Here is a 14737-nt window from a genome sequence, read left to right on the forward strand (position 1 = left end):
GATTTTTGATCAGAAATGCCAGTTCTACTGCACTCTCTCCCGATGCTGTCTGACCTGCTCAGTGTTTCCATTAATTTCTGGGTTTATTTCAGATTTCCAGCATCTGAATTTTGTTTTGCTCCAATGGGACTGAGTCGATGATCCCTGAATCAGTGTTAAAATTGATCCATGGCCATCTTCTCAAGTCCATTGGAATGAATTCCAAACTCAGTACATCAGCTGCCTTCCCTTCTCATTTAGAAGAATGAGAGGGGATCTTCTAAAATTATGAAAGGTGTAGATGGAGGTAGGCAAGTTGTTTCTATTGGTGGGGGAGACTAGAACTGGGGGACATGGCCTCAAGAATCAGGGTAGGAGATGAGGAGGAACTGCTTTTCACAGAGGGTGGTGAATCTATGGAATTCACTGCCCGGTGAAGCAGTGGAAGTGACATCTAAGTAGGGATTATGGGGAAAAGGCAGATAGGTGGAGATGAGCCTGTCATCTGATCACCCATGATCTCACTGACCAGTGAAGCAGGTTCAACGGGCCGGATGGCCGACTCCTGGTCCTATCTCTTGTGTTCTTGTGTTTTGTTTTCCCCCAACTCAGCCCTGCGAGAAGGTCCATCTGATGTGACCTTAGCGATTGTTTCTAATACGTTGTCAGAAACACAAACACACATACTATTCAAAGGGCTTTATTAAAATTTACAATGTATTATTACACACTAATTATTGCAGATAGCAGCCAGCTGCCATTTACATCTTGACTATATAATAGATATTGCATAATAATTATTATAAAGTGCACAGCAAATCTGGATTTTATCAACTCTTTCAAAGTTTGTCCTATTTGCAGATTGAGATTTCCAAAACTGATCCCAAGTGCAGTAAAAACCCCTGGTATCCAGCCTCTATGAGGATTGGTAGATGGCGGATGTGATTGGGATTGCAAGTTGTGTTTAAAACTAACCTCGAGGGGGTGCCAATTTCAGACCGGTATTTTTTAACCAGTTGCTTGAATTATGCATACCAGGGCTTTTACTGTATTAATAAATTAATAGAGAAATGCTCCAGGCTTCATAATATAAATGCAAAGTACTCTTTTGAATCTTTTTGGATTTCCATTTATGTTTATAAATGCGTGTGTGTGATTGAATGCTATGTATTGCAATAGAAATGAGGTTCAATGTAGTCCGTACCGAAGCAAGCAGCAATTGAGAGAACAAAACAGCAGCCCATTGAAGCCCTGTCAGTGAGTCTCTTCCTTCATTCTTAATATTTGCAGTAGGATTGATCTTGACAGCGATTGTGTCAGTGGTGCTGTTATTTCTGAAATGTGGCCCCAAAGATATCTTCGTGATAGCGCTTCTGGTTCTGAGAAGCAAAAGAAGTGTAGAATTAAAATGGAACTCCAAACACAATTTAAATTTTTTTTTAGCCATACAGCTCGGTAACAGGCCATTTTGGCCCACGAGTCTGTGCCGCCCAATTTACACCCAATTAATCTACACACCCGGTAAGTTTTGAATGGTGGGAGGAAACCAAAGCCGCCCAGGCAAAACTCATGCAGACACGGGGAGAGGGAGAAAACTCGTTAGATGGTGTGGGATTTGAACCCTGCTCCTGATCGCTGGCGCTTTAAAGGTGTTGCTACGCCAACTGTCCTGCCCTATAGCCATTTATCAATATAAGGAATTATTGAGATGAGGTGCAGTCTCATTTATGGGGACCTCAGCCACATGGCTCAAATCACATGGAGGAGTGCTCGACACCCTCCAGTTCATCTTGGCCCTTCTGGAACTATTCTGCTAAGGATTTTTTGCATCCATTTGTATTTTTTTCCCTCTTTCCTGAGGGTCTCCAGGTCATCTTGGTAATAGGGGTGCAAGATCCATGGCAAGTATTAAGCATTGTGAGGGAGAGCGTGTACCATCAGTTATTTGGTTGGAAGATTCAAACATGCGGGTGGATTTCTGCGCTGCCATAGGTGAAGTTGGTGGGGGGGGGGGGGGTTGGGGTTTAAATAGTGAATGGTTCCTGGTCTTTTAAAGGAGGGATTGCAAACATCTGACATACCTTCAACTCTGTAAGAAATTCCTCAGCATCCTCGCAAGTCATCTTGCCCTCCTTGGCGATGATGGCCTTTAATGTTTCAGTGACATCCTGTGCCATTTTGATCTCGCCGCAGATGTAGATGTGACCTTTCTTTTCGTGTAGTACCTTGTAGACCTCGGATGCCAGGTTTTCCCGAAGAATATCTTGCACGTAAGTCTGGTTGGACAGAAATAGATACAGGAATATAAGGATACACCAATTTTGCCTTGGGGTGCAATGAAAGCGAGTCTGCATAAGCATGGTGTCTAACACATCCAAACTATACCAGCAGAAGGCCATTCAACTCTTTCCACCCTGTTGTAAGATGGGGGCCAAAAGTCATCCTCAGCACTTTTCTCTTCAATCTCCACATCCTTTTTGTTTCCAAACATCCCTGGATCTCAAACCCCAATACATCATTCATTGGGTAGCATCATTCAGCTTCGGTGTGGGATGAATAACTAGCTTTCCACTAAAGGATACTAATTAATGGTATTTTAAATCCTCTCTTCTTCATCCACAAGGACTTGGGGATAGCACCAATCAGCCATGCCGATATCTAATTGACAGGACACTGGCGTCACTAGAGGGGGGTGCGGACTGCACCGGTGACACCAAAATGCCTCTATAAAATTTTTGTGCAGCGCTTCAGCATAATTTTTTTATATATACAAAAACATCCCTGTTGTTATAACAACAAAACCATTTTTCATAGCCCACAAGGCTTAAACTCAATGCTAATTTACTTTTTGAACCTTCTGCCATTGTTCCCCAATTACAACGACACTTCGAATCACATGGTTTCGTCAGCATGCGCTGTTTTTGTTGTTGCTGGTGTTTTTATAGATGCTGCTTTTGTCATATTTTCTGGTATTTCAGCTACATTATTGTTGTAATTAGTATTTGTGATTTACAAGTATTATTACTAGAAAAATCATTATGAAGGATTCTATATGGGAGGAGGTTCATTTGGGTAGGGGAGAGTGGGTGGCACCAGCCCCAGTGAGGCCACTGTGACAGGGAGCAAACATTTCTTTCGTGCCTTAATACCACAAAACAAGGTGAACAGAACGTCCAGAAGGGCACCAGGTTAGACAAGATGAACACATTGTTGGTTCAGAAGGTTAACCTACCTTCTTCTTGCCTGGCTCCCTGGAGTAAGCTGTGTAAACGGCCTCCAAGACACCTTTGTCCTTCAGCTTAAGTGTCTCTTCTTTGTAAATGTGATCAATTCGTGACTCTCGACATCCAAACAGCAAAGTCATGGACCCACCTTGGATTCCTAAGGTGTCAAAAAATAAAACAAATTTTCAAACTCTATGCAAATCCAGTTGATTGCCCTGTAAGCACTGAGAAAGGGCATCAGTTGGCCCCATTCAGTGGGTCTGTTCAGACCAAGACTGCAAGATCTCTGGGCAGCAGCAGGCTCAGTGGGACAAGCAGAAGGGTGTAGGAACTGGCACAAGCCTGAGTTTTTGTAAACCTCTCCAGGAGTTATCGGACTTTTTCCCATTCTCCTTACCCCTCCCTATTTGAGGACAATCTTCCTCATGTTTATGCGATTCCCTTCCTTTTGCATACAAATTAAAAATCAGGATGAAACAATCTCTGGGACCTGAACATGTGCCATGAGAGTGGTAGAAAAGATCACTGGAGTCTCCTTCCCCCACTTATTCACGTGATCGTTGTCTGAAGAGGGTGCGCAAAATCAATGAGGACCCCTTCCACCCTGCACACAGCATCTTTCAGCTGTTCCCCATGAGGAAGAGATACAGGAGGATCAGAGCCCGCACCACCAGGCTTCTCTGCACTCTTTCAATCTTCTTCTTGTAGTCAGGTGACCACAACTGCACACAATACTCCAAGTTTGGCCTCCCCAATGTCTTATACCATTTTACCATAACATTTCAAATTATATACTCAGCACTTTGATTCATGAAGACCTGATTATCTCCAGCACATTTGTTTCTGAATGCCAATAAGTATTTTATTATTATTCCTGAGTATAGTTTTAAAAATATACAGGATATTTTGCGTGAGGTTTGATTTTGGTAGATCAGCACATTTGTAACTTGGGGAGCCCATTGTTTCTGATCAACTTCAAGGGTGAACTTGGCAAGAAATGCAAGGACTTGGAACGCACCTTTTTTAAATTCGTGCTCTCGCTGCTGCCAGAAGCTTCGGAATGGCGCAATCCCCGTTCCTGGGCCCACCAAGATGCAAGGTTTTGATCGATTCTTTGGAAGATGGAATCCCGCAGTGCTAAAATTATAACACAACATCGATAATCAATCTCCGGCGTCTGTAGCTTTGCATCCAATTCGGAGTTTGAAAACCATGGTTTCAAAGAATGAGTTGTAAATCACCTCACCTGCGCACGTAACAGGGAACCAGCTCATCTTTGCCTATAGTGTTGAGCCAGGTACTGCAGACACCATGATGCATGGGGCCTTGTTCACCTAAAATGCAAGAGGAAATATTGGTCATGTACAGTTCCCATCTTTAATTCTCAGTCTATGGGCTGATGTAGCTACAGTGCATCGACATCTTCACACTGCTGTGACTGATCTACCCAAGCCGGGTCAGAACTCTGGATTGGTAAGTTAATTTGCTTTTGTAAATTGCCCTTAGATCATTGCCTGAAGATGGCACCCAAAATCATTGAGGACCCCTTCCACCTTGCACACAGCATCTTTCAGCTGCTCCCGTCAGGAAAGAGATACAGGAGGATCGGAGCCAGCACCACCAGGGTGAGGAACAGTTTCTTCCCATGGGCAATGATTGCTGAACGACCAAAAGATCTGTTCACACTCATTAAACAACATCTATTTATTTGCATATAGGAATACATCCTGCATATGTATTGTTTGTCTGTACATGTGCTACATCTGGTTGTGTGTCTGCGAGTTTTGCACTGAGAAAGTTTCATTGTGTTGCACTTGGGAAATCAGATGACAATAAACTTGACTTAGTGAGTGGTAGAGTCCAGGGTTGTTGAAGGGAACAAGAATAGGATTGGAGTAAATGTAGGGTTGATGCAGACCCAGCCTGTTGGCCATGTCCTGGTACTGAGAATGCTCGTTACATCTATGTGGCAGTGATGTTTTCCTTGGAGAAGTGTTCCACTGAACAAATACATGCCCCTAGCACCTGGAATCAAAGTTCTAAAGGGTAGGTACATCCTAATGCTTGAGATACACCCTATCATCGTGGCTTTCCCCCATCAGCAGAACCTATCGATCAGTGAGGAGCCTTTACCTCTTGTCCGGTAGTTCACAACCGCCACGGTCAGGTGGACCTCTCCTGGGTTCATGTCCAAGGAAGAGCTGATGGAGTAATATCTGGGCTTCAGCAACATCAGTTGGGTGAAGAGGAACATGGCAGGGCATTGGATGGACTGGAACTGTTCCAGGACTTCAAGAATTGTAGGGCTATGGAAGGACTTCCATTGATCATACTCCTGGGAATTCTGCAGAGAAATGGCAAACCAGGATTAGGTTTGGAATAAGACCTTGTTCACTTCAAATCTTTAACAATGTCAATAAAATTGAAAGAGTGCAGAGAAGATTTACTTGGATGTTACCAGGCTTCAGAAACTGAGTTACAGGGAAAGGTTAAACAGGTTAGGACTTTATTCTCTGGAGTGTAGAAGAATGAGGGGAGATTTGATAAAGGCGAACAAAATTATGAAGGGGATAGATAGAGTAAATGCAAGTAGGCTTTTTACCACTGAGATACAAACCAAAGAACACGGGTTAAGGTCAGTAGGGACTCGGCAGAATAATAGTTTTGCACAGACTGTTCTGTCATGCTCTATGCTCAAAGCAAGAGGGTTGAATGTGCATTGGAATTACATTAATCCCAATAACAGGCTCCTTTTTATTGATAACCAGGCTGTTCCAATTCCAGCCTCCAGGGGTAGATGTCCTGGGGGTGGAGGAAAAGGTGTCAAATTATCCCCTCCAAGGACAGTCAACAGAAGGCATGTTCTTCGTGTACAGGGAAGACTAATGGAACAGTGGTAGTAGATAATGATAATATTGAAGGTCTGAGATGGATGTGAGTGGTGGGAGTGTCGATATTCACCACTTGAGAGGGGCTTTTTTTGCAATATAATTGAAGGGTTCACCACAGTAATGGGATTCAACAACAATTTGGGAACAAAGGTGTTAATTTTAGCCACAGATCTAGAGCAGTGGGTCTCAACCTTTTCTCCCACTCTCACACCACCTTAAGTAATCCATTACCACAGAGCACCTATGGCAACGTTATTCCCATTCAGCACATTTCGATTAAACAGCCCCATCCCTCACTCCGAGGCCATGCATGCTGGTTCACTGAAGTCCTTCAGAGAACAAGTACTGTTTTATTTGTTGAGTTGGCAAGCAATGAGGCTGATCTTGACGGCTTGCTGTGGGATGGAGCCACATTGAGGACTGAGCCTGCATTTTGAAAGACCACCTGCGAGGTTTCTGCTTCAAATGGGTTTGTTTGGCACAGACAATCTGGGCTGAAGGTTTGGTTTCTGCTGTTCCAAGTAGCCCTGGAATACTGACACCTATGGGACTTGCTGCATGCAAACTTGCTCTCCTGTTTCCCAACATTTCAGCTGTCAAAAAGCATAGACTTCTCTGGTTTCCACCAAACCCCCTCCCTGCAACCGTTTTTCCCTGTTGCTTTTCACCCAAGCTCTATCTCTCTTCTCTTTTCCCTTTGTCTCCTTTCAGAGCTAAAATCAATTCTCATATCCAATTAACACTTTTTTTGTCTGTTGGCCTTGTCTCCTTCCCTGGCCAATCTTTAGTCTTTATTCAGAAGCCGTCCTGTTTTCTGCTTATCCCAGGCACAGGCCTGAATCGTCACTAATATCTTTACCTCTGATGGACACGGCAAGACAGGCTCCAGTCACTACAATCACAGCGTCTGCAGACTTTTGTTTCACATCGAACATTACAGCTTAGAATGGGCCCTTTGACCCACGATGTGTTGCCAACCTATATAAACCTACTCAAAAAACTAAACCTTTCCATACTTCATAACCATCCATTTTTACTGCATCCATGTGACTGCCCTTTTAAATGTCCCAGCTTCCACCACCACCCCTGGCAACGTAGTCCAGGCACCCACTACTCGGTGTTTTTAAAAAAAAACACACCCCTGAGTCAACCTCCAAAGCTACGCCCAGCCTGGGAAGCCTGTTCAAAGCCCTTCGCTGAATCCCCCCCTGATTGAAGTGCAAGCCTGGCAATGAGGAGCCCAGTGCTCACCTGGCTCAGCTCCAACAGTCGATTCCTCTCGGATTCCTCTTCTGCCAGCTGGGCAAATTTCTTCAGGAGGTGTTGAGAAGGTGGAGTGGTGATGTCCAGGAAATACGTAAAGGCCTCTTCGATTGTGCATGCAGGGATTCTTTCATCAACCTTCCAGTCTGCAGAGAGCAAAGACCATTATGCCGCTGAGTCGAAAATCCCATTTGAAGAAGTTTCAGATAAATGAAGTTTGAGTTTATTTGTCACGTTATAACAGTAAGTGTTCTTCTGTGAGCAGTCTAACCAGTCAATTCTAACATTCATATCATCGTTTGCAGAGCATAATTTACAAGCAAAAGGACAGCACAGACACTGCTGTGGGGTTCATTCAGTTAAAGTTTCCCTTAACCATGACAGCAAAAGAAGAAGCTAAGAGTCCACCAAGGCCAGGTAGATATCCTGGAGGTGGACATACAGCACCGTCACAGGCCAATTCAGCCCTATGAGTCTGTGCTGCCCATTTTACACCCAATTTACCTACTCCCCTGTACGTTTTTGATGGTTGGAGGAACCCCTGGAGAAAACCCATGCTGACACGGGGAGAATGTACAAACTTCTTAGAACAGGATTCAAACCCCGGTCACTGGAGCTGTAAAGGCATTGCCCTAACCCATTCAACACCACCCTCCCCACTCCCGGGAATAGAATTGGAGGCAGATTCCTGCAAGATTCCAATCAATGCAACAAAAGATGCAGATTGTACTCAGTGGTAAGTGTGTGGGGGCAGGGGCTGGTGGGGTCTTGGCCACTGAATGAATAAATCTAAGTGGGAGCTTTTAATGAAGACAGTTGGAAGGAAACCCTCAGGTTTGAAGACCTCCACTTACCCTTGGCGCTATTGCCATTGTTGACCTCCACCTGGACACACTGATGTGGAGTTGGGATCTCGTTCAGCCTCTTGATCAGGTTGGTGACGAGGACTTCCTGATTGCGAGGGTAAACCCCGACATGTTCCCCAGGCAGATACAGCAGGCTCTTGGGATCCTCGCAGGTCAGTTTGACAAGGATGGTGGAACGGCTGTGCACAGAGAAACTCAGGTGAACACTCAAGAGACTAATCAATGAGCAAGGGATTGATCATCCATTCTCGCAGTTATAGTGTACCTGGACGTTGAGCTCTGCAGGTTACTCCTGGATTTTAACTTCATTGGCAGAATTTTCTTTCCTTGCATTTTGGAGAGAGCTGGAAATGTAAGAAAAGGAACTTATTAATCACAAACTTTAATCATAACGACCAGATCAATGTGGTTTCAAAGGGTAGTCATCAGAACAAAAGGGTTGTGAGTAGGTAACTACCTGAACACAGATCCAGTGACTTGGACTCCATTACAAACCGGTACCTGCTGGGGTCCCAGACACCGTTTTTAGAAGATGACTTGAATTGCCCCAAATCCACTTCACCTTTCACCTCAAAGACTTTGCAGGCTGTCTGTTTAAAAGAAAAGGAAAGATGGTGAGCAATTCTTGAGTCCGCATGTTTTTTTTTCTTTAAGGACTAGGAAATTGAGGGAAAGATGGTGCATTTTACCGTGGCATCCAGGTAACATGCCCACAAGCCCATGCCGCCCAATTACATCCAATTGATGTACAAAAAAAATTGGAGGAAACTGGAACTCCTGGGGTAAACTCATACAGATATGGGGAGAAGGTACAAACTCCTTCCAGACAGCAAGGGATTCGAGTCCCGGCCAGATCGCTGGCGCTGTAATAGGGTTGCACTAACTACTGCGCGAGCTGTGCTGCCTGTGGACAAATGAACATTTAGCAATGTCATTAAGTCACAGTGTAGCAGGACTTCATTATGGTGCTCAGTGTGTCCCCAAGGCCTGTTCTAGGTCAATCTGAGCTCCTCAAAGTAAGAGAGGGAAGAATGCTCCAGCTTGTGACCCAGAGATGCTGATCTTTCCCTCTATTTCCTTTCACAGAGCCAAAATCAATTCTCACCTTTCCTCTTATCCATTTAACATCATTTGTTGGTCTGGGTTCCTCCCCCCAGCCATTCTCCGGTCTCTATTCTGACACCTTCCTGTTCTTTGCTTATACCTTGAAGAAGGGCTCAGGCCCGAAATGTTGGTAATATGTCTTTACCTCCTATGGATGCTGGGAGACTGGGCGAGTTCCTCCAGCCTTTATGTCTATTTTCACTACAGCCAGAGCATCTGCAGACTTTCATGTTTCACTCTGGTCTACATGTAATTTTAATCCCACACCTTAGTGGGTGATACTCATTGCTCTCTGAAATGACCCAGCGAGCCACCTCTTGGAGGAGGCTCCCTCAATTTCTCAGATGGTGAATGCTGAACCTTTTGAAATCATCCTAAGAAATTTCTACCTGAGTTGAACCGAAATATCCCTCCCTCGCCCAACCAGTAGGATGGGGATGCAGAAAACTCTGACGGAAATAGACTGTATCAAATGTAATGGTAGCTGACCTTGAAAGTGACAATGGCCCAGTCGACGAAGGATTCCTCTTGCCCACCAAGTTCATCTCCTTCCCCCGTAGCTGACATGCGAGTGGCCCCGAGTTGTTCCAGTTTCTTATCAAGTGTGTGGGCAAACGCGCAGAATTGTGGGTACATGCGAGATCCCAAGCCAAAGATGGAGTACCTGTGGAAAAATATACAGTTCAGCAGTTAGTTCTGAAGGGCCACTTCCTTGAACAAGAATCGTCTCCGGATGAAATCATATCCTGAGCCAAACACCCCACTCCTCGGCTTTGCTTCTTGAGTTTGGTTGTTCATCCAAAATGGCAGAAAGGTTGTGAAACGATTTTGATCAGGGCCTAATGAAAATGTACAACATGGTGAATGGGAGTTGGCCAAGAGTCATGGATGTTGCACATTAAAGTCAGCGAGGAAAGGGGAAACTATGGCCTTTAACCTGACTCTCACAAGGCTCAGAAAACAAAAGGGACACGCCCCTTTGGACCAACGTCCATTCTAACCAAGTTCTCCTCCAAATGAATCCCCTTGGTCTATTTTTGGTCTGTATCTTTCTAAACCATCCCTATCCATGTACCTGATGAACGTTGCCATTACCACCTCCTCATTCCACATACCTACTTCCCTTTTAAAAGGTCCCTTTAATCCTTTCCCTCTCCCTTGAAATCGAGATTTGCCTGACGCAGATGGCTCAAGGTGTAATGATTGCAGCAGGTAGCTCTGAGTGTCGATGAATGACAGGAGAATGGGCTGGTTTTCTTGGGTATCTGAGAGTGACTAAGTTGCAGAGAAATAAATGGGGGGGAGAAGGAATGGGGTTGAGAACTAGCATAGACTCAATGGACAGAATGGCCTCCGTGTTGCAAAGAATATGAAACTGAGAGATACAATACTGTGCTTTGGGGGATAAAAATTTACCTGAACTTGTATGCTTTCAACAGCTTCTTGGTAAACAAGGACTTCTTAAACATCTGCAAGGAAAATGTTATATTGTTTATTCAAAACAATTTAAAAAGCTTCAGTTTTATTTAAAGAAAATTTATGAGATTTTGTTCACCAACTTTTCAATTCCAACTGAATACCAAAACCATTTGTGGGGTTGTTCCCTTTGTGATTCCAGTACATGTTTTTATTGACCTTTCCAGCCCTTCTCTGCCCTATCCTCCATTACTTTGTACCCTTGATGATGGTTATCACCCATTCTCCCCCTCCCTCTGACCTCAGTTGATCACCTTCTATTTCACCGGACGACGAAGCATTGAAAGGACAGAATTTTATCCCTGAATTTGAAGCTGATTCCACTGATTGATCACCCTGCCATCAGGCTCACTGTGAATGGCAGTGACCTTGAGGTTACCCACTTAGCTTTTACTGATTGATTCCAGAGATGAAGGGGTTTACCTATGAGGAGAGAATGAGGCATCTAGGAGTGTATACTCACTAGAATTTAGAAGAATGAGGGGGGATCTTATTGAAATGTGTAAAATGATGACAAGTATAGATAAGATAGAGGTAGGTAAGTTGTTCCCATTGGTGGCGGAGTCTAGAACTATGGGCTGAGCCTCAAGATTCAGGGAAGTAGATTTAGGGCAGAGATGAGGAGGAACTGGTGCTCCCAGAGGAGGTTGAATTTGTGGTATTTGCTGCCCATGGAAGCAGTGAAGCGTGCCTCAGTGAATACATTTAAAACAAGGTTGGATAGATTTCTTGCATATTAGGGGAAATTAAAGGATATGGGGAAAAGGCAGTTTGGTGGAGATGAGCCAATCAGATCAGCCACAATCACGTTGAATGGCGGAGCTGGCTCGTCGGTCTGACTCCTGCTCCTATATTTTATTGTCTACTCAAAAGCCAAATGGAGGGTTTAAGTCTACCTCATTCATTGGGATACGATGGGGCAAAACCTCTTCCAAAAGCAGTCTGCTTACCTCTCCGTTTCCAGGTGAATCTCCATTTCCAAAGGTACTTGCTACCACCAAGACGAGGGACTCCTTATCTAGACTGTTCATATCATAGTCATCCATGCAGACAACCTGATGGGAAAGAACAATTCACAACCAGACAACCATTAACATCATGATAGATGCAGATGTTGCTTCTTAAATAAAGCCATTCTTTTAAAGGCGCCTTGTCAGCAACACTGAGGAGTTGAAATACGGGGAAGAGGTGGAAATCTCGTGAAATGCTGCGAGAATAAACAACCAGAGTCTCAACGTGGACAAGATGATCATGGAATTCAGGAGGACCAGGAAGGACCACTCTCCACTACACATCAATAACTCGGAGGTGGAAAGAGTGGAGAGCATCAAGTGTATCGGAGTCCACTTAAGAAGTGACCCAACTTGGATATATAACATACCCTCACTTGTCAGGAAGGTCCACTTTATTAAAAGGCTGTGGTGGGCATGGTTACTGGCTACTGGAATTCTCTGGAAAGCGTTCTGGCTGGCTGCAACGCAGTGTGGTACGGTTGCAGTAGAGCATTGGATCGGAGGTAAATCCACAGGCCCATAAAAGGGGCAGAGCAGATCACTGGGATCGATGGGATTTACTGGGATCATTGTTTAAAGAGGGCTTGCAAAATCAGGGAGGACCTCTACCACCAGTTTCTTCCAGCTACTCCAGTCAGGAAAGAGATACAGGAGGATCAGAGCCAGACCACCAGGTTGAGGAACAGCTTCTTCCCACGAGCAGCAAGAATACTGAATGACTCGAACAACTCTCTGTGACTCCACTATTTATTAAGAATATTTATTTTAATATCGAGGAGAAGGAGTTAAAATCATTTTTAGAACATTTAGACACACAGTCATACCACACAGTAACGGGCCCTTTCGGCCCACAAAACTGTGCCGACCAAATATCCCAATTAACCTATAACCCTCCCTAATTTTGAAGGCTGGGAGGAATCTGGAGCACCTGGGGGAAACCCACACAGACGTGGGGAGAATGTACAAACTCCTTACAGCCAGCGCAGGATTCGAACTCTGGTCACTGGTGCTGCGCTAACCATGCCTTTAATGGGAAACTTTCACCCGGGGGTTGTGGGTATGGGGAATGAGAGGCCAGAGGAAGTGGTAGAGACAGGTACAGTGACAACATAAAAGGCATTTGGACAGGAACCTCACAAGGAAACATTTAGAGGGATATGGACCAAACACAAGCATATGGGATGACCTTTCTTAGTTGGCATGGATAAGTTGGGCTGAAGGACCTTTTTCCATGCTGCAAAGCCATCTGCACAATGGCAACTTTTGTCTCACAAGTGCTTCCTTGGCTAAATGTGCATTCTGCCACTGAAAAAAAAGTTTTTTTCAACTTACCCTGGCATTGAAGGCACCATTGAACAACGAGCACAGCCTTTTAGCAAAGGTTTCTGACTTTCCGGTTTCAGTGGCATACAGAATTGTTGCCTTTGTTCTTTTGGCCATGGTCTTCTTCATCAGGATGGAAGCAAAAAATGCTGCCCTGAAGGGAGAGTCATGTCGTTACCAGCTGAAGATCCACTCCCCCGAATGAAGGCGTTAACACCCATTGATCATTTCCTCCAGGCTCTTGCACCCGCTCAGACCCTGTGCCACCCCCATGACCTCAAGGAAGTCCCTGCATTATTGTTCATTGGATCTTAAGGCCTCGATTCTGGAGGAGAAGAGACCCAAAGGAGGGAAGGCTGAAGCCCCTAAGATGACGAGCCCCAAAGTCCCCGTTTGTGAGGTACAACACCACATCACTTGGGTGCAATGCACAAACAAACCAGAATAGCATTTTAAAAGGAATGCAAGTTTTTGCAACTTACATTGCTAACTGTTTGAATTTGATCTCATTCTTCTTCGGCCTCAGTCTTTCATCTTGCCAGTTGTGTGTTTTCCAAGCATCAATCTGTGAATGCAGAGCATAACAGGAGATTTTAAAACATCTAAATTTGGGCAGTGTGGTAACAGGCCCTTTCGGCCCACGAGCCCGTGCTATCCAATTGACCTACACCCCAGAACAATTTTTGAATGGAGCAAGAAAACTGGAGCCCCCAGGGAAAACCCACACAGACACGAGGAGAATGCACAAACTCCTTACAGACAGCACGGGATTGGAACCTTGGTCCTGATCACTGACCCATAACACCGTGGCGCTAACTGCACCGCCAACCGTGCCACCCTGGGATGTGAAATCATATTCTGACCCTACGTGGCCTTTTGGACAAAAACTGCAGACACTGGAAGCTTGAGCTAACAAGGACCTGCCAGGAGGACTTGGGATTAGGCAGCATCCTTGGGGCCGATCCACGGACGGAAATTCTGCCTGGCCTGCAGGAAAAAGAATCTCAGGGCTGAATGAGATGTCATGTATGTACTCTGATGGTAAGTTTTAACCATGATTGATTTTTGAGATACAGAATAGGCCGGAGAAAAGAAACCCTGAGTAGTGTTATTAACTCACAGGTTGACTATGAAACTACCACAGGCCGGAACTCGCGGTGCAGCGAGTGAGCTCTGGCAAAGGGCTCTAAACGATGACAGACTCTCCAAATGTTGGTTCCTTATTCTGATAGATAATAGAACTCCAGGTGGCACCATTTAACTCAGGAGCACCTCTCCTTGGCTTCATCTTTCAAAGTCGGTGTGTACGGTTAGAGCAATGAGTTTTTTGGGTTTGTTTCCTTCGGATTAATTACCTGATAATAAAAGAAGGGGCTGAGGATGTAATTCAGGATCTCCTGATGGAACACTTGCGTGATGCTCCCAGAGATTGGAGGCACCAACCAGACCCAGTCACCGGGGCAGCCTCCCCTCAGCCGGAACTCGTTCTCCATGTGTTTCATGAAAGACTGGGAGGCAGTGTGGTGGTCCATGATCGTGACGTTCTTTTTCTGAAATCAGAACATCACAAGAATAAAGATCAGTTGTGGAGGTAGAGG

The 14737-nt window shown here is 44.9% G+C and overlaps 1 protein-coding gene across 7 annotated transcripts in view; it reads right to left on the reverse strand.

Annotated features, from left to right (window-relative positions):
* Window positions 1-663: 663 nt before the first annotated feature.
* Window positions 664-14737, reverse strand: part of LOC138749563 (nitric oxide synthase, inducible-like) — a 308564-nt gene continuing 294490 nt past the window's right edge. For all 7 annotated transcript variants that reach the window (XM_069911097.1, XM_069911101.1, XM_069911098.1 and 4 more), the window contains 16 exons: window positions 14495-14689; window positions 13622-13704; window positions 13149-13293; window positions 11754-11858; window positions 10744-10796; window positions 9817-9991; window positions 8681-8813; window positions 8489-8567; window positions 8212-8402; window positions 7346-7503; window positions 5337-5547; window positions 4450-4537; window positions 4222-4340; window positions 3212-3360; window positions 2061-2255; window positions 664-1358 (listed from right to left, as the gene is read on the reverse strand). In XM_069911097.1, the coding sequence (XP_069767198.1) occupies window positions 1308-1358; window positions 2061-2255; window positions 3212-3360; window positions 4222-4340; window positions 4450-4537; window positions 5337-5547; window positions 7346-7503; window positions 8212-8402; window positions 8489-8567; window positions 8681-8813; window positions 9817-9991; window positions 10744-10796; window positions 11754-11858; window positions 13149-13293; window positions 13622-13704; window positions 14495-14689 (2130 nt within the window). In that variant the 3' untranslated portion in view covers window positions 664-1307. The remainder of the gene's footprint in view (window positions 1359-2060; window positions 2256-3211; window positions 3361-4221; window positions 4341-4449; window positions 4538-5336; window positions 5548-7345; window positions 7504-8211; window positions 8403-8488; window positions 8568-8680; window positions 8814-9816; window positions 9992-10743; window positions 10797-11753; window positions 11859-13148; window positions 13294-13621; window positions 13705-14494; window positions 14690-14737) is intronic.

Source organism: Narcine bancroftii, chromosome 14 (assembly GCF_036971445.1).
Source record: "Narcine bancroftii isolate sNarBan1 chromosome 14, sNarBan1.hap1, whole genome shotgun sequence".
NCBI classification, from domain to species: Eukaryota; Metazoa; Chordata; class Chondrichthyes; order Torpediniformes; family Narcinidae; genus Narcine; species Narcine bancroftii.